A 19,647-nucleotide genomic window follows, 5' to 3' on the forward strand; every position below is an offset into this window, starting at 1 on the left:
ACAGCAGTACCATTGGCAATGTCTTCTAGGTGTTTTTAGGTACTGCTTGTATAAAGTTTCTTTACTATTTCTGATATTTCTTTGACATTCTTAAGATAGTCCCACAGAGACTTTAGATCCTTGTCACATTTTAGTAGTAGTAGAGCTCTTTGTGAAAGAGTTCGTCCAGGGAAGTATTAGCTATGTTTCCTATTACTGCCGCCAAGCACTAATGTGCACATTACTGCATTCCGGTTTTGAAGGGTGGTGGTGAAATTTACAGACTTGTAAACTTGTCCCATCACTCTGAGACCACGTCTCAGAGTGATGGGCGCAGTGGCAACGCCCCTCAGATTTTTGCGATTTAAAACCCTGAATGGCACTGCAACTGTCAAGGATAGGCGTGTTGCTTACCATTACACGCACAACTTGTTCTGTGGTTCTTCCATTCGATCCATAAAAAAAGAAATAAGAAACAGTATTGAATGACATGAAATGAAAATTGCCTTATATCTTGTGGACTCTGCTTTTTTTCAAAATCTATGAATGTTAATCAAAATATTTCCAAAATTCATATACAATCTTGTAATTGCCCTTGCGGACCCATCTCAAATTTCCACCATCTGTAATAGGTACAGGATCGGCTTTGGCATATTTGAATTTTTTTATCAGAAAAACCTTATTCTTGTCATACCTTAGATGCTAATAATTAAAAAGGTCCCATGTATCAGTAAACCATCTATTAGTCCTGATTTTATCTTCAATAATTGGTATTAGTTTCTTAAATAGAAGTTTATCTAGTAGATCTACAAATACAGGCAATAGTGAAATAGGTCTATATGTTAGAGTTCAGCTAGAAGGACACTTTAACAATTATGATTGCCTCATTAAATTTCCTAGATACAATCAAGTATCATTATTTATATTTCACAGCTTGAATTTGTAATTAGATTATTACTGGTTTATGCATATGTTTTTTCTTTAGTGAATAACAACTATGTAATAAATAATCTTGATCTTGATGAGTGCCTATCTTTTATTTGTTAGAGTTTTTTTTAATATACTTATGTATTTTCCCTTTTCAGTCCCAGTCTAATATATCCAACCAGTCCGTATCAATAAGCCATCTAACAGATATTCCACCATTGCCCGATCTTTCGGATCTGAAGATGAACCGAGGGTACCATCCCCCAACAATCTTACAACTGAACCGAACAAGACAACAGTTCAATCTACGCAGAAAAATGACTGAAACATTTGGCAAACCTTTATCAAAGTCATTCTTAATCACACCTATGCACAGAGGTCCACCTGAAGATTTTTTAAAGAGTGTAATATCTTGTCGTGTCAGTTCCTATGACCAAATGAGTGTCTCTCAGTTTAATAACACCATATCCAGTAATATTAGACCTGAGATTAAAGCAAATGAAACCCATTCTACAGGCTTTACAAAGCAACAACTTGATCGATTGCTTTCCACCAAAAAAAGCATTACGAAAAAGCACACTACAATGCGACATGACAAGATTAAGAAAAGGAATTTGTTCAATGAGTCTACAATGTCTACTTTTAATGGAAGCATTTGTTTGACCCGTAGTCGCTCGTCGCCAAATCTCCTTGAAGGTAAAGAAAAGACACGTGCACGACGGTTGTCTACAATGAAGGAGGATAGTCTATCTGTTCTAGAAGTTTCTGGAATAGTTGCTTTAAATCAGGATAGTAATCAGAGCACGCCAAAAGAGACTTGTAGTTTAGAAATTAGTAGAAAAGTGTCTGAGTTCAATAGCATGCCTTCTATAACTGTGGTGTCAAGTAAAACTTCCATCAATTCATCTAGCAAGACTTCTCTCAACGAAGGTGCAAGCAAGGACATTGATATGCAAGTTGAAGTTCCGAAAAGGATCAGTACAGAATTAAGTGAAGAGCCCAAATCAGAGACTCCCGCATCAAACGCACGGTTAATTAAAAAAACAGGATCATTAGAAAAAATCATTAACAGGTTTAAAAAGATTCGTGCTAGTGTGCTTCCTGAGGTAAACCTTGAAACTAAAGATTTCAAAACAATAGACGAAGAAAAAGAAAACTTAAACATGGTAAACTTAGAGTTGTTTAAGACAAACAGAAATTTGCTACCTGATTTACTTAGTCCAAGTTGTAGCACGATAACGCAGAGATCTAATGATAACTTCGAACATTGGTTTGATAGTGATGATGATGTGCCAAGAAGGCCGAGGGAGAGCCTTGGAACTGCGCTGGGCGTAGATCATACATTTTTAGATCAGTTTGATTTAGATTCAGACTGATATCGACTTTTGATTGTTATAGACGCGTACAAATGCGACGTTTCCAAATTCTCCTACTGGGTGCTCCCACTGGTAGTAAGCATGAGGATGGGTATGACCTTGTGCTCCTACTGGGTGGAATGGTTACTCCATAAGGATAAATATATTCCGCAAATCATGTGAAAGAAGACTTTAGAAACTCTCTTTTTCATGTTATTTTGAAAGTTTGTAGCGCGCATGAACTATCTAATTATGTACAGTCGGTGCCGTCACTTATGTATAAACTATTTGTATAGCTAGTACAAATAGTGAATACTTAAGTGAGGGCACCGGCTATACAGTCAGCACCATAATTCGCTGAAAAGCTATTATGGTGCTAGCTAGATAGTGAAGAAAGAACCGGTAAATAAAAGCTTCTCAAAAATTAAGTTTTGTTGAGAACTACGTTAAATAAAAAGGACGATATTATTGGGTCTATTCCCATTTTCCAACCCTTACCACTAGTTACACAATTGGTGTCCATTTGCGCGAAAGCAAACTAAACTTAATTCAAGTTTTCTTGAAGTATACAAGTGTGAGAATGAGTCTATTGTTATTGTTAAGGACAATAAAGGGATTTTTGTTATGAGCAAATTTCATAGTTCTATAAACTTTGTCACAGTTAAAGTAATAATAATAATTCTTTATTGGACATTAAAAATTACAATCCTATACAATATAGAACAGTAATAGAAGGCACAAAGCACAAACGGCACAAATTAACAGTGGACCCCGCACTAAGCTCGAGGCTTGTATCGCGGGACCCAATATAATAGACAACTTATTTTGACTCTTACATGAGCCAATTAGTGCAAACATACATTAGTTACACATGAGTACACGTTCTTAATATAATTTAAGACCATCAACCAATTCGATAGGGCAGTACTAAATCAAAATCTTCGATAGATAGAGTTTATTAATTTTTAATTGTCTATACCTTACATATTAAGCTATAAAACTAAGTGTGTCCTTAATCTACAAAGTCATGAACACATGCATCATAATTTAAAAAAAAACATTGGTGTTGGACAATTATTACTCAAGTCAGCGTCTGTTGCCACACCTGTGGCCCCATTGCCGCAACAGACGCCTTGATCTTTGCTTCACTAATAATATCAAATTAGTGGAGTATTTTCACAATAAACATGAATATCATTGTAGCAAAAACATGATATTAACAAAATAAGTAAAATGTAGTAGTAAATTTATTGTATAATATTAAGTTTATTGAATATCACGATATCATTTTTTGTGAAATTACTAGCTTTTTATAATTATTAATACAAAAATCGGCACTAAGAAAAATTTCATCAATCGGACTGGATTTGAATCAGCGCCATGCCTAATGCTCTCCCAACTGATCAACGGAACGAACCAGCATAGTATGCTGAAGACGCTGATACGAATCCGATTTTTGTATTTATAATTATTTCATATTTTTGTTTTGCTTATGACTTTAGATGCAAATAAATAAATATTACTATATCGAAATTAAGTTGCACTGCCGTGCCCGTACCGATAACGAAACTCCCAGAATTTAAATAAATCTTGTTTGCGTTTAGCCGAATCAACGCCAATGAATTTAAAATTATTACATAAATCCAAATCTAGATATGGTATGCGATGTCAACTGGTCATCGTCACATTGTCCAATTTCCTAGCCAACAATTAAATATCAAACTGAAGAAACTTTGTAAATAACGTTCAGTATTTAATGTACTAAAAATTAAAACTTCAGTGCGTCTACCATGAGATTACAGTGTCAATTAGCGCTAGTAACCGCGTAAAATGTTTATATACAAAATGTTTTTTCTTTTTGTGACCGCTAGTGGCGCTGTATAATTTGCCATACAAAATTGTGAAGGACAACCGTCGCAGTAAACTCGTGGTAGAGGCTCTGATGTTCATTTTACTTACTTAAAAGTAACATTAGGTTATTAAAATACGTACTTGTAGATTTGTAACTTTGCATGCTTCTAAGTTTAATTATATATAAAAAAAATGTGTTCTGTCTTCTGATTTAATTTACTATGGAATGTTAAGTTTCAGTTCAGATTGAAAAGACTTGTATGTAAGCTAATGTAGTATTATAATAATATTTATTTTAGTCCTGCTTTAACACAAATTAAAATTTTTAGTTTTATTACTAATTTTAACTGCAACAGTGGCCGAACGGTTACCATGCTGGGCTGCCACGCACAGGTCCTGGGTGAGAGAAATCTTTAAAAATTTGTCTCGTGTGTTTGGGTGTAATTTGTGGTTGTCTAGGTGTGTATGGATATGGGCGTCCCTAATGCGGGGCTATGAGTGTGTGCTTTAAAAAAATATAGCGACATCTTTGTCAGTTTTCTGATAGCCATTTAGGTACCTGAGTGAAGAAACTTTTGTAACATCTCACAGGTGGCAGCAAAAAAGCCGTTTAAACCCAGCACAAACATCCGCACAGGCACATAAAGAAATTCGTAAGATCTGCTGACTCGGTCTGTAGCTCAGTTGACAGAGCGGTAGTCACATACTTTCTAGTGCGAGGCTAGGAGTGTGTGAAAAAAAAACTTTTAAAAAAACGTGATCGAAATCAGTAATTTTATTTCTAGCCTCAGTTTCCTTAAATGGTTTTACACACAAAACATTATTGTTATTGTATAATTTAAGTCAAGACTTATTTTGTAAGCTTTATTATTAATGATTATAACACTTAATAAATTTACAAATCTTTTATAAAAATAACGCATCGTTAACACCATATTAGCACATTAACTAACATAACCCTAACGGCCTTACAATAATTTCGATTCTGTCGAAATCACCCGACGCGGTTTTGTAACTTCAATCCTATTGTTTACTAATTTTATACTAGCGTCCCTGCAATACCAACTACTTAATATTAATAGCGTTTTCAAAACCTTGTAGAATGAATGTGTCCAGTACAAAATAACCTTTCTCAATGTTTCTCGCATTAAATTTGCGAATACTTCCTGGGATCACGTGGATTTGTTTACTTAAAGACAAATTTACTCCATTTCCATTGGTTTTATTAAATCTTGGGATCGTTTTCTTCCAATTTAACCATCTTTTCCGAAATCTCCCAAAGCTTCTTAGCCTTGTTCATGTCAGAAACGGACGCGGATAAAGTGCTTTCTCTGCAATCCGAGAAGTACTTTCCAGTTACTGTGGACAATTTTTCATCAACAGCCAGCATGACAGTCGTCTGACTACCCTGAACTGGCGTTTTGAAGAATAATTTATTGATCAAAGCCAAGGGCCAGCTCAGAGGAGCAGGAACAGACCGCCAGATTCCGGTATCAACCACTCCTGGATGTAAACAGTTCGCTGTCACTCCAGTACCTTCCAATCTTCTGGCTAACTCTCTGGTGAAAAGTATGTTTGCTTCTTTCGAGGCGTAGTACAAATATCCAGGCAGAGTATTAACCGGGTTCGGGTTGTTCAAGTTGAATGAAGCTAGTCTGTACAACGAAGAAGCGACAACGACAATCCTAGACGGAGCACTCTTTTTTAGCAAATCTATTAACAAATGAGTCAATAGAAATGGACCGTAGTGATTTGTAGCCATGGTCAGTTCTATGTCGTCTTCGGATTTATCCTTTTTGAAAGTCTGAGCGTATCCAGCATTGTGAATAAGGACGTCCAATTGAGTTTCTGTCTTGTTGATATCTTCCGCGAATTTGCGAATTGACGCAAAGGAGCTCAAATCCAGTTTATTGACGAGTACTTTTGTGTTCTTTGTTGTGTCAATGATTTCCTCTGAAATAAAGAAGAACTTTGTGAATTACCTACATGTATACGGTATTTATGAAGTCATTACTGGAACTTCTATGGCGACGTTACACAAGGATTAACCATTTCAATCGTGTGCATAATACCGAAAATCTAATGATGTAAATGTAAATAACACTCCGTATTTGAACAAGAGAACCAATATTTATCAATGTTTATGTCATTACGAGAGACTGGAATGTAGTTAATATATTAGATCAAACAAAATCATCGTTGAATAAGCAACTCGTGGATTAAGAATATTTGGCTCAGTATCTTTAGGACGATAGTTCCAGAAATATAAAAAGCATCCTTACCTCTGACTTTCTCAGCAGCCTCAATATTCCTGCATGCCATAATAACCCTAGCGCCCCTCTTCGCCAGCTCTCTTGCTGTTTCTTTTCCGATCCCACTGGTACATCCAGTAACGATTACAGTTTTCCCGTCCATTCTGGTTTTATTACGAAATCGGCCGCAAGTGTACTGAGCGTAGAGTCTTATGAGGAGAACAACAGCTAACAATCCAAGTATGGCTAGAAGACCAAGGATGAAGATGACCGGGAATACCCAGTAAAGGTAATCCGCCCTCCAGTATTCGGCTACTATCATGTCTGCAATGAGAATACAATTTCGTTAAAGCTTTTTTAAGACATGTGTTCGCACGCTGATTCAAAGTGGGTAACAGACTTGCCGTAGACAATCATTTTTAACCGACTTTAAAAAAGGAGGAGGTTCTCAATTCGATTTTTTTTGTATGTATGTTACGCGTAACTCCGGTATTTGTGAACCGATTTTCATGATTTTTTTTGTTGGAAAGAGGGTACCTCCATTATATATATATTGTCCCATTTAATTTTGAAGAAAATCATCCACCTCTAAGGGTGGCTGTTCACGCATGAAGATTCATTTTTATAAATAGCACCAATATTTATTATAAGGAGCAATTATTTTAATGTTTGATTTTGCTATTCTCCAATTCAAGGCGTTTTTCTATCTTCAATATACTTTGAGTAGTGAGAACCGTTTTTTATTATCTCCTGTGTCAAGTCCCGTATAGTGCCGAACTAGGGGATGAATCCGGGTTTGCTCACTTTCCGGTAACCGATTTCAATAAAATTTGGTAATTATATGTAATTCCACGTACTTTTAAGGTCGGTTTTTTTAGTACTCTGTACTGAGATTATTCCGACACACATTTGCAAAATATATTGCTAATAAATACGAGTATTCTTTACTGTCTAAAGTAATTTATTCGACTAGTCAAATGTAATTACCTCATTATGCCGTCTATTTGTTACCTTTAATTATATTCAATAATATTTCGCGCTATTCATGAACAGCAAAAAATTTTCTCTTCACTTTCCAAAGAAAGTTTTGCTATAAAACCTGAAGCCTTTGCGAAGGCGTGGGCGTTTCGCTAGACCCTTATTCAATCATTACCCTACTTTAAGTTCCTTTGTTAACTAGCTATTAGACATTTAAATATCAATTTCTTAATGTTTTTAAGTACATAATTTAGAAGTTAACTTCTCGTGTTAAAAAAAGTTTAAATTGTGGTTTTGTTCGTTAAATAGAATAATTCGACTCATCCGTAGAACAAAGATCTATGTGTAAAACAACTTGTTCTCAGGACATTTCGTTCGTTCTTCTTCGCTGTGGATGTCCGATCGACTGTCGTTCGATTGCAATAAATAAATAAATTGGATCTATGACAAGAGATGACAATTCATAGAGCGAAAGTGATAGGAACTTGAGTAAACTTCCAGATAGCCCTCCCATACCTAACTAGTGTTATGTGCTAGTAATATATTACCAGCGTAGGAAACGCGTAGGTATACGGTTTTGCACTTTACCTAAAGCTTGAGCTGCAGCTCATGTAGAAAACTTTTTTATTAATAGACCTTCTTGTGAAAGAGTTTGTCCAGGGAAGTACTGTCTACCTTACTTATTTCTGCCGCCAAGCAGTATTGTGAGCATTACTGCGTTTCGGTTTTGAAGGCAACAGGTGAAAATGTAGTAATGTAGGTGCGTATGGGACTTGCCAACTTATGTCTCAAGCCGACAAGCGCAGTGGCGGTACTCCTCAGATCTTTGTGATTTAAAATTTTAAGAGGGATCAGAGGAAAAATTCCTAATATTCGATTTGATTTTAGAGGGGTAAATCCACTTTAAAGTTAAAAATAAAATATTGTATGAGTAACTACACGATATATTCGAGCATAGACATTAATCAGAAACATAAAACCATTGACTTACAATGTCAATGCATAAAACAATAAAGTTTCCTCGATAGATAAAAATCACGAAATGACATGTAATTTCCACATTTTTCGATTTATCCTCGAAATGCTACATGTCATTAGGATAAAAATTAGATAATTAATTATATTTATGCATAATCGACAACTGTCACTACGGATTTTTTTATATCCCTTTAGTTTTAGAGTTATTGCGCTGAAACGAATTTGGTACTTTTAATGCGCAAAATTCAACATCTGTCGCATGTCACGCGAACTTCAGGCATATATTTGTTTCACAAATTCGGGCGGAGCCAACGTCAAAACTTTTTTGGCATGCTCCCTCTTAAGTTCATTGAGAATTACTGCAACTGTTATGGATAAGCCTCCCACCAGGCGCACGACTTGTCCGTCCCGTTACTTGGTATTTTGTAAAAAATTATACCTAATCGTACCTATATAAAAAGGTAGGCATTCGGTTGGTGCTGAATTATCGCTTTTAGAGTTAGATTTAGCAGTACAGGATACGTCGGAGAGTGCTACCTAATTTAATTGTATAATTCCGCCGCTTTCTACAATCGGGCGACTAGCCGTAGTCTGGGCTTCCACCCCTATGTTGTAGATACACCTACATTCGCACGAAGCGTTACGCTTCCGTATTTATATGGAGCACGAAATTATAGTGGAATTTCCTGCCCGCGGACTTGTTCCCCGAACGTTACAACTTGGATATTTTCTAGGCGATAGTGCGTAGACTGTTTAGGTGTGCAAGCTCCGATGTTATTTTTCATAAGGAGAGTTGGAGGTCAAAAAAAAAATTCGCACGGCCTATTGTTACCTACAACAAAAAATATTAGTGAGGAGATAGACGTTATCCATTAGTTTGAGGATAATTAAGAATAGGTACCATTAAAAAGGCCACGTCAAATTATAAAAAATAGACGAGCGTGTTATACTATAAAACTTGAGTGGCATTATATGTAGACAACAGACGGAAAGAAAGTGTAATACAGTCCATTTTGTATTTTAAACACAAAGACGTAAATTATGTAGAAAAATGCTGTGTTGATTTCTAATACGGGCAATTAACTATGGGAACTGTTTCCTATTGTTTCCACTATAGTTTAGGTGAACTATGTGCAAATAATTTTCATCATGAAAATATTTCCTATCAATCTAAAAACATTTATTTATTAAAAAATAGACACAAAGAAAACTTAAATAGAGGTTGCCAACGGAGTAGTAAAGATCAGCTTTGATTTTTAATTAAAAAATGTCAAAAAAAAGTTATTAATTTAAACATGGCGGCGCAACAAAAAAAGAAGAAAGTATCAACGATAAAACTAGACTTGAAGTCATGTCTGTGATGAATTTTATTCAATAGAAGTTTCAAATCACTATATACACTGTATATATTTAATTTTAGTAGGTAGGTAAGTGATTTGAATCCATTTTGAATCCAACATAAAAAATACCAGTAATTGTAAAATTGTGAGATACCAATGTTTTTTTTTTATTTGAAGGAACAGATACAACAATAAAATAAATATAAAACATACCTATTTAAATAGTAATTTCAGAATATGGGCAGAGCTAGCCTAAATAATCATTGTTAAAAAATGTTTTTTTTCCATAGGTAATAAATAACATAAAAAAAAAACAAAAAAGAAACACTATATTGCATTTCTTGTGCAGTGAATAAAGGCGTGAGACATTTTAGACTCGACGCAGAGGTAATAGGTAATAGCGAGACGTTCTTCATGTCGAAATAGTATAGGTACCTACTTACGTTGTGTATTCTATCAACGTGAGTATATATTTACGTACACAAGTAACATATTTACTCATTTACACTATATCAACCAGTATATATCACCTTCTGTCGGGCGCAAAGTTCTTCTAAAGCCACAATATTGTATTTTACGTGAATAGTTTTTATTTTAGGAAGTAAATGGTCAAAATAAATGGCCTCCCACGTGTTTTTTTACGATATACCTACAAACTTAGTCGATCTTTCTCAAATGATGAACCGAAGGTGCAGTGAAGATTAATTTATTTTAACAGAAAATACCTGCATATTAAAAAATGTTGACGAACTCTATAAAGATAGGCGAAATCTTTATCTCCGACCCAATCGGGCTTAGAGACAGGGTTTTTTAAAGAAAAAGTAAAAAAATGTTGACGAACTCTACAAAGATAGGTGAAATCACTGTCTCCGACCCAATCAGGTCTGGGAAAGGTTTTTAAAAGAAAACGGTAAAAATTAAACAATAAATATCTTCATAATGACATGACCCGTGTCTTGCAGTGGAGCGTATACGGACGTATACGCATACGTATACTTAAAACTGTACGGTTATTAATAAACGTCTATAAAGCCATTCACACTACAAAGTTAGTATAAAACTCACATAGACACAAAGGAACCCAAATTATTATGCCACTAACGATTTAAAACCGGAACACGAAAACGATGTGCGCCTGCGCAGTGCTAAGACTGACTACTGATTTATTTGACTATTAGAATGAGCAAAGAAGATTAAGTACATAATTGAGGTTACCTACTTCATTAATTAACATTTTATCGATTGTTCGCAACTATTTTATTTTTTTGTTGTTGTTTATGTATTAGTTTTAAGTACATGTGTTGTACAGTTTATCGGATACTACTGACACTACCTTTCATAATAATATTCTCAAAAAACATTGACAGTTTGTTACGGGAATATTTACTTTATAATCTTGTGTTTGAGATCCAGCACGAATTGCGTCACTGGAATCTTTTTGAATCATAGCCATTTGAGTTTGTGTAAATTATCACTACTTTAACTGTGAAGAAAAACATTGTGTGGAAACCTTTGTCCCAAATAAAAATAGGTTAGTATACTTAGTCCTTAATTATCAATACATCGTTCTTCTTAAAGGTGGAGTACTACGAGTACCAGAGTAACGGAATTCATTCTGGGGTTACATCCCGGAACACCCAGATCAGAACCTATTTAGAAAAGTTCATTTCCATATTAAATTGGTCCAACAATGTAAACCGTTAGGCCACCGCCGAGGTGGTCACTGTAATTTGCAGGTAATATTTTAAATATCTGGTATAACGTAGGGCACTCAATAAGTTTTGAGATGCTCGAAATTTAAAAATGGAACGCACCCGTATTACATGTCTTTAAAAATAAATTTAATTAAAAATAGATCACCAAAAGCAATTTAGCTAAATTAAAAAAAAATGACATTGTTAGTCATTTTACTACAACGCTTCCCGCGCTTTTTCTTTGCAATAATGGATCTTAACCGTGAACATTTGCGTGCTATGATCTTCTATAATTTTAAATATGGTTTAACTCTGACTATGGTTTAACTTTGACTCTGCTCCTTCTCGTGCAACAGTTTTTAGGTGGTTTAAGGAATTTAAAAGAGGCAAAACTAACCTTGAAGATGACCTAAGAGGCGGACGCCCGGAAACAGCAGTTACTGTAGAAAATATGTGGACATCTGAAATGTTGGTGCGAGAAGACCCACGAAACACGTACACGAACATTGAGACGATCCTAGGCATTAGTTCGGGGAGCGTCAATACTATCCTGCATCAACATCTTGGAGGGAGGAAGCTTTGTTGTCGATAGATCCCACGATTGTTCTCCGGTAGTGAAAAACAGGCTCGTGTGGATTGGTGCCGAGAAATGCTTATACGTTTCGAAAACGGGACATCGAGACGTGTTTCAGAAATCGTTACTGGTGATGAAACATGGATCTATCAATATGATCCAGAAAGCAAGAAGCAGTCGTCGGTGTGGGTCTTCGCAGAGGGACAATTACCGACAAAGTTGCAAAGACCTCGAAACGTCGGCAAAAAATGATAGCTAGTTTTTTTCTCGGAGCGGACATTTGTCGACGTCGACGAATGTTAGAAAATAGTAGGTCTGTTAATTTAGAATGGTACACAACAGTAGCATTGCCAAAAGTTTTCCAAGCTGTGCGGGTGAGGAGACCAAAGACCGGGCTTCGGGGAATCATGCTGCATCACGATAACGCCTCTTCACATACGTCCCTCAGAACAAAGGCGTTTATTGAGGAATCTGGTATTATACCTTAAATCACCCGCCATACAGCCCTGACTTGGCTACCTGCGATTTCTTTTTGTTCCCCAACAGTGAAGGAAAAATCAAAGGGAAATTTTTTTGAGTGTCGAAGAAGCAGTGGCTGCCTACGAAATGGCAATTTCAATGCTGACGGATAAAGACTGGCAAAAGTGTTTTCAGAGTTGGTTTAGACGAATGAAACTTTGTGTAGATAATGATGGAGAGTATTTTGAAAAAATGTAAAATAAATTATATTAATATGTTTGATATTTTTTCATTATCTCAAAACTTATTGATAAGTTTACAAATAATGTTTGTTTTATAATACTAAGTGATAGGACGAACAAGTCGTGTGCCTGGTGGTAAGCGTCACGCCTGTCCGTAACAGTTGAAGTGCCGTTGAGACATACGTTGAAAAGTCTCATGTGCCCGTAATTTCACCAGCAACTTTACCCTTCAAATCTGGAACGCAGTAATGCGAGCATTACTGCTTGGCGGCAGAATTAGATGAGGTGGCAGTACTTCCCTGGACGAATTCTTTCACAAGGAGTTCTACTGCTACGAAATGTGTTTTGTAATTGATATTTTAAAGGTTTTAATAATGTATTTGTAATTGATATTTCAAACACTTTCGTGGTGTCCGATACTGGTAATATCACGAAAGTATTTTGTATTTCGTATTTTAAATAACTAACTAACAAAATATTGTTGTACTCGTTTTACGGCTTGAGATTACCTATCAGAAGACAGAAAATACATTTGCCCGAAATAACGTTAGCTCGAATTTTCATAATGTCAAATGTATTTTTTTAGGAATATTACAAAACAAAAGCTAATTTTGTCTTTTTAAAAAGCATCAAATTAAATTAAATTACCCGAAAGAGTAACGGTTTTATTATAAAGCGGTTTTCGGAATTACGGATATTTGAGTTTACGTTTAGTTAGAATATCGGTACATTTCTTATAGTACACGCTTATTTTCACATTTGTAGTAATATTTGTATGTATGTATCTGCTCAACTATTTATTATTATCTTTAAGTGAATTTGTACAAAATTCGACATAATAATATATATAAACAATAATTAATATTTACGAGAAAGGCTACTCCATTACTCTTGTGTTCAAGTAATTTTTAGTCGAAACTAAATATGGTGCATTTTGTTAAGTTTCTAGTAGAAGCTGAATATGGTGTTTTTGGGCCCTTAAATTGTTGCAAGCCAAATTAGGCAGTACTGCAATGACGTTACAATTTAAATTAAATGTTTTAGTTTTTTATATTTCGTCACATGTCACTACGTTTGTATAGGTTAACTTCGGACATTTTTTTCGTGGGTTTTTGTATTAGACCCGATGTTCATTTGTTGGTAGGTCAATGAGCGGGCCTCACGAATTTTTCTATGTGTTATTTGTCGTGCCATTGTATTGGGTTTTTTCAACGACTTTTTAGCCGTAGCGCCATCTATGAGAAATCTTAAGTATTTCGTCACCCAGTTAGATACCTTTACAGCTACCAGCCCTGGCTAGAGATGTCGCTATTCATTATATTTAATAAATGTTATTTAATTATATGTTGTAAGAAAATAGTAATCATTATTAGTAATTTGTAGAGACATTTATATTTGTAATTTAATTAACAATTTGTAGTGCTCTCCTGAATAGCGGCGCCCTTGCAGGTTGTCACATGTGTGACTACTGTGTTATATTTTATAACACTTTATGTGAAACCATGTGGCAAGCAATAAAGATATGAATATATACATTTTAATATAGATAGAGTATGTATTTTGTCCAGCCCCGAGTAGATTGTTATCTTCCGTGAGTACCTATAGCAGGATAGAGATTCCAGCAGGATAGTCGCCTGTGTATTAAATTGCAACTTCACTCCGTAAGTGTAACCTCTGCTAAGGGCGCGACTATGGTAGTTTTCCGTTTTACCCGACGTGTTGTGTTTGGAGGATGTTTTTTCAGGAGTACATCATGTTACATTTTTGTTAAACGTTTCACGTCTTGAGCTATAGTTCCTATTAAATTCGTTATGTCAATACATTGACTTACAAATAAATGGACGACGGGTCTAATACAAAAACCACGAAAAAAATGTCCCAAGTCAACCTATTCGAAATTTAAATTGTAATGTCATCGCAGTATCGCGCTGTCAGTAGAACAAATGAAGACTAAAGCGGAGTGTCGCGCTCTGTATACGATTTTAGCGCCTTAAAAGTGCGGACACTTTTTAGCGCGGACCCGACGTCCATATAATTGTAAGTCAATGTGTCAATAAGTCATTTCCATACAAGATAATTTCAGTGTTGAGTTGTACCTTGTGATTTATAATTTATGCTGTGTTATTGGTCTCTCATATTACTATAAATAAAAGTAATTACAAAGCTATAAAATTAAAAAGGAAAACAATTAAAAAAAACTAAATTAAAAACAAAACTACAAAACAAATACGCCCCCGAAAAATCTTTGTCGACCGAGATGCGAACCGCATACGGTGTGCTCAAGTCAGAGTTTGATCATCATTATTAAAATTTTAAACAGATAGACATTACCACACGCAAAATAGGCGCCTTGTCGTCGAGTTGCGGACACCAGCCCGTTACACCAAGTACCAAGTAAGTACCAGATAGACATTATTATAATAATTATTGCAATGCTACTATAAAAGTGTTTTAACTCAAAATATGTAAAATTCAATATTATATCATTAATGCGCATAAAAATTTGATTCTCTACACGTCAATAAAACCGTCGAATGAATATGGTAAGAAACAATTAAAAGATACTTACTTACATACTTTATGTAAGCTGGCTAAACAGTACTTATTATTCTAAAACATGAAGTAATTTTTTCCCTTTATGTTTAAATATATTTTGCAAGTACGAAATTGTTTAGATGTCTGTAATAAACTTTAACCTATGCTTAAATTTCAATGATCTTTCACTTAAAGTGAGTAATTAGTTTTTTATCAATTCAGAAAAAAAAACACTTTTTGAGTTAATACACTATTGTATTAACAGTGCGCTATGCTTTGCGAAGAATGTTCGCGTTTGTAAGTTGAGTAAGAAGATCGTATGTCTTACTCAGTTTCGGTAGTTCGTGTTGATGTGTATCACGTGGAATCACTGTTAAGTACTTACCAATTGGTTTTTTTTTAAGTTGTATATTGGGAAACTACTGAACAATTCATTGTTACTTATACAAGTAAAAATATTTGACCATAAATTGTCTTCTAAGTAATTCACATGGTGGTTTCCATATAGTTATTAGTAATCGTATACCTATCTCTACCCATAATAGAAACCGCAACGGCAAACAAATCTACGGTGTTTGATTAAACAAAGGTTACTCATCTTGGTAAGTAAAGTTGTTGATTCAATCATATAGCTGTTCGATCAACCTTGTATGGTTTAAAATTACATCATTATTCTTGCGACTTAGACGTGTAGGTATTGTACGTATTTTTATAATTACAATTCATCATTAACCAAAATGGAACTTAGTTTGATTTTATCGTATGGAAATATTTGTTTATTAGATTGAAGTAGAATTACACTTTTAATTTAAATCTTTTAAAATCTTTTAAAAAAAAGTGAAATAATATTGTTAAATAATATTTTTGACCTCTATCCCACCTGACGAAAAGTGATGATGACGTCGAAGATGCACACCTAATTAATGCCTATTCACTCTATTATTTGGGACAAAAGTTTACACACAATGTTTTTCTTAAAAAAAATGTGCAGGCATCTATATATTATATTATGTATTAAAGCATACATACCTACGTAGGTATTTTTGAACCTAAGAACGCCGTTACTCTTACCGTTATCATATCAACCCTAAAAGTCCACCGCTGCACGTGGGCCTCTCTTTGCGTTTGCCATAGAAGTCATAACTTTAATCTATGTAATAGGTAACAAGAATGTTATTAACAATTCGTCAGATTAGGTACCGGAAACAGATATATTATTTTCTGATTATTATACCACCAACCATTATGACGTCATTAAATATGAAGTCACAACGTTTACTTAATTAAACACTTAATTAATTAATGGCCAATTTTGCGTAAAAAGCTTATCTACAGTGCTGTATAGGATGCAATATAATAATGCGTATAATGGCAGTTTTTTGTAATTAGTGGCAGTAGAGATTCTTGTGTAGAGTTCGTCCTGGAAAGTAGTAATGTGAGCATTCCTGCGTTCCGGTTTGGAACGTTAAGAGTGCTGGTGAAATTTCAGGCACAAGAGACTTGTCAACTTATGTCTCAGAGTGACGGGCGCAGTGACAGTGTCCCTAAGATCTTTGCGACTTAAACTTCTGAGTGGCACTGCAACTATCATGGATAGGCGTGTCGCTTACCACCAGGCGCACGACTTTTCCGTCCCGTCACTTGGTATTATAAAATAAATATCTGTAAATTTTATTTCATTAATATTCTGTTTAGCATGCGCTCCGTGACGTACCCTTTTGGGCCGGAGCTTAGCGGTCTTTATGGTAAATCTACCGAGTAGGTAATGCGGAGATCTTCTTACGCTTTCAGTTTTTAATCGTACACGTAAAGTCTATTTTCGTGAAAAATATTATTTGGAAATGGAATTTGTATGTTTGCACATAGCTCCAAATAATACTTTGCTCCCTTGACTTAATAATCGTAGGTCAATAGTGCTTTTATCACAACATGAAAGTTATAAAAGAACACGAAGCACATTAAATAAATTGTTTACATGTAACATGTTACATATAAGACTCTTATTTAAGCATAACAAACTGTAAGTGGATCTACGAACGAAATATCTAATCTCGTTTATAGAATTTTTGAACCTTTCTCCTGAAAAGTTGTTATTTTGCAGATGTGGCCTTATTCTATATAAAAAGGGTGCGAATTAATATAAATGTATTAGCACTGTTTAAACATACATATAAAGTATGAAACTTACTAGTATTTTTCAGTTGGCACAGGGTCATGAGCATGTTAAGCTTTGTAGTATATTTATGAAGGTATTTCTGTATAAAGTGATTATCATTATACCATTTTGTTTACTAAGGGTGATTTTGAATAAAACAGTGCTAAACCAACATTCGTGTGTTTCTTACTTTTTAATTGATTTACGTGCATAAGGTGCCATAAAACGATAAATAATACTTTATTTCGTGATCTAAAACACTGTGCTATATCGTAAACATGCGCATCCTCCAGGGGAATACAATCTAGAAGGTGGTCCGGCCGCGCAGTCGGAATCGTGACGCAAGTGGAAAAAGCTTTTTAGTGTATTTTTGAAAGCCTCTGGAGTGAACAAGGAAGCCAAGGAGGTACAGGCTTCCCTGTTGGTTAACCTAATCGGTCCTGCCGGTTATGAAGTGTTTTCCACGTTTACCTTTGAAAACGGTGAAAGTGACGATGACATCACTTGTGTATTAAAAAAGTTCGATGCACACTTCGGCACTAAACCAAACATCACATTGTCAAGGTACAATCATATCACTTTAATAAATTCTACTCTAAGGCGCTTGCGTTTCAAGTCAATTTAAATCCAGTGTGAAAGTTTGATATTCTCTTGACTGTACTTATAAATTTTACTTGAATATGGATAATAAAGTGTTTTGATTTTTTTTGTATTTATCATCCCAACTAAAACAATAAATATATTACAGGCATATGGGTCTAGTCAACTTATGTCTCAGGGTTACGGGCGCATTGGCAGTGCAACTGTTATGGACAGGCGTGTAGCTTACCATCATGCATCATGCTTGTTCGTCCCGTCACTTGGTGTTATGTAAAAAAAATATCTTTATAAACGCCGCTTATTAAAATAAAATGTAACTAAAAACTTACCTACTTATTAGGTATAAAGTTTTCAAACTCCGAAAAATAAGTCAATAAAAGTCACTGGTGATGTTAACGACTAGTCTATAAGCTCCGATGTGCAAGAGTCGACTGAATCATTCCATCAGTGTCAACTCTGTCGATATTCAATAGCAAGTACAGTCGGCTCTGTGACACACTTTCCTTTTATTGTTACTTTTCATCGGGTATTAAAATATCGAGTTTTTTTATTTATTGGGGATATTCTACATAGTAACATATTAAGTAATTAAACATTTAAGCTTATAAACTGAATTCGCGATTGTTACACATAGTAAATGAAATAATTTTTCAGCTGACTGTCAGTCGGATCCGGGTCCGGATTTAAATAGCGTATATTTGTTTTTTCAAACAAACCGACGTTTAGGGCCCTTTACAGGTCCCATGGTCACGGTTGACTGAGTTTTTGACTACTCCACTAGTTTGTCATAATTATTACTACAAAGATTTTCGAATCCGGCCAGATCGGAGGATTTTTTTCTGGGTGTTCGATCTTTGTATAATAATTAATTAAAGAATTATGTCTTGTCGTATGTCCGTCTTCGGCCGTCTTTCGGTGGGAATGTTGACGATGAAGATTTCAATTATATAAAATATAAACTCAAACTAAGATTATTGAAAACTATTTTAGAACATAAAAATAGTTTAAAGAACTTCCAAAATCTAAAAGGGTTTATACGGGTTATACATGGCTTCTAGGGTAACATATCACAAAGCCGAAAATTTTTTGTCCCAAATAACATGAGTTCGAATTATAACGAAACAGTTGTTCTTTCAGGATATGTTGAATGTTTATCGCAAAGACACGATTGGGTTCGGTTCGGTTAGGTTAAGTTAGATTTACAAGAAAAAACATTTTCCTCTCAAAATTACTTACGAGGTTATGAAATTTCGACCAAACGTTATTTCCGGAAAATGTCATTTTCGAGGAGCGACGTCGGCACTCCAAAGTACTTCCCCTCTGTAGTTGGCTACCTTGGAGCATTGTAGTGGGATGTGTGCGGTTGTTTAATCCCCATCCATGCACGTTCTGCAGACGGCTGTCCGAGATACCTAAATCGAAAACATGTTTTTTTTTTCGAAACCTGAACGCAGTAATGCTCACATTACTGAAATAGACAAGGTGGCAGTGGTTCACTGGACGAACTCTTTCACAAAAAGCTCTACTGTTTCTAAAAATATGGATCACGACCTGTTACAGCGGAAATTAGAGTGCGAAGCTCTAGCCGTTTGATCTTAAGAAATTTTCGGGGTAGACAGGCGTTGAATGTTTGGAGTACTTCTCTAGCCTGCTTATATACTGTAAAAGTTCCCTAGGCTATGACAAGTTTTTGTACCTCTATGTGTAGTTTTTCTTGGCCATTGGTAG

The 19,647-nt window shown here is 35.1% G+C and overlaps 2 protein-coding genes across 5 annotated transcripts in view; one reads left to right on the top strand and one right to left on the bottom strand.

Annotated features, from left to right (window-relative positions):
• Positions 1 to 4,133, top strand: part of LOC113232617 — a 7,376-nt gene extending 3,243 nt beyond the window's left edge. The window contains exon 2 of the mRNA XM_026467388.1: positions 1,065 to 4,133. Within this exon, the coding sequence (XP_026323173.1) occupies positions 1,065 to 2,282 (1,218 nt within the window). The 3' untranslated portion in view covers positions 2,283 to 4,133. The remainder of the gene's footprint in view (positions 1 to 1,064) is intronic.
• A 377-nt stretch (positions 4,134 to 4,510) lies between these two features.
• On the bottom strand, positions 4,511 to 18,330 carry LOC113232393 (retinol dehydrogenase 14). Of its 4 annotated transcripts, none has more exons than XM_026467095.1 (3): positions 18,253 to 18,330; positions 6,395 to 6,688; positions 4,511 to 6,065 (listed from the first exon to the last, which is right to left on the bottom strand). In XM_026467095.1, the coding sequence occupies exons 2-3, from the start codon at positions 6,684 to 6,686 to the stop codon at positions 5,338 to 5,340; spliced, it is 1,020 nt and encodes a 339-aa protein (XP_026322880.1). In that variant the 5' UTR covers positions 6,687 to 6,688; positions 18,253 to 18,330; the 3' UTR covers positions 4,511 to 5,337. The 4 variants fall into 4 exon arrangements, with proteins under 4 accessions (XP_026322880.1, XP_026322879.1, XP_026322881.1 ...); XM_026467094.1 differs by having other exon boundaries at positions 18,249 to 18,325; XM_026467096.1 differs by lacking the exon at positions 18,253 to 18,330 and adding an exon at positions 11,752 to 11,910.
• Positions 18,331 to 19,647: the final 1,317 nt, after the last annotated feature.

The sequence above is a fragment of the Hyposmocoma kahamanoa genome, unplaced genomic scaffold (genome assembly GCF_003589595.1).
Source record: "Hyposmocoma kahamanoa isolate Upper Pololo Valley unplaced genomic scaffold, ASM358959v1 76, whole genome shotgun sequence".
Classification (NCBI taxonomy): domain Eukaryota; kingdom Metazoa; phylum Arthropoda; class Insecta; order Lepidoptera; family Cosmopterigidae; genus Hyposmocoma; species Hyposmocoma kahamanoa.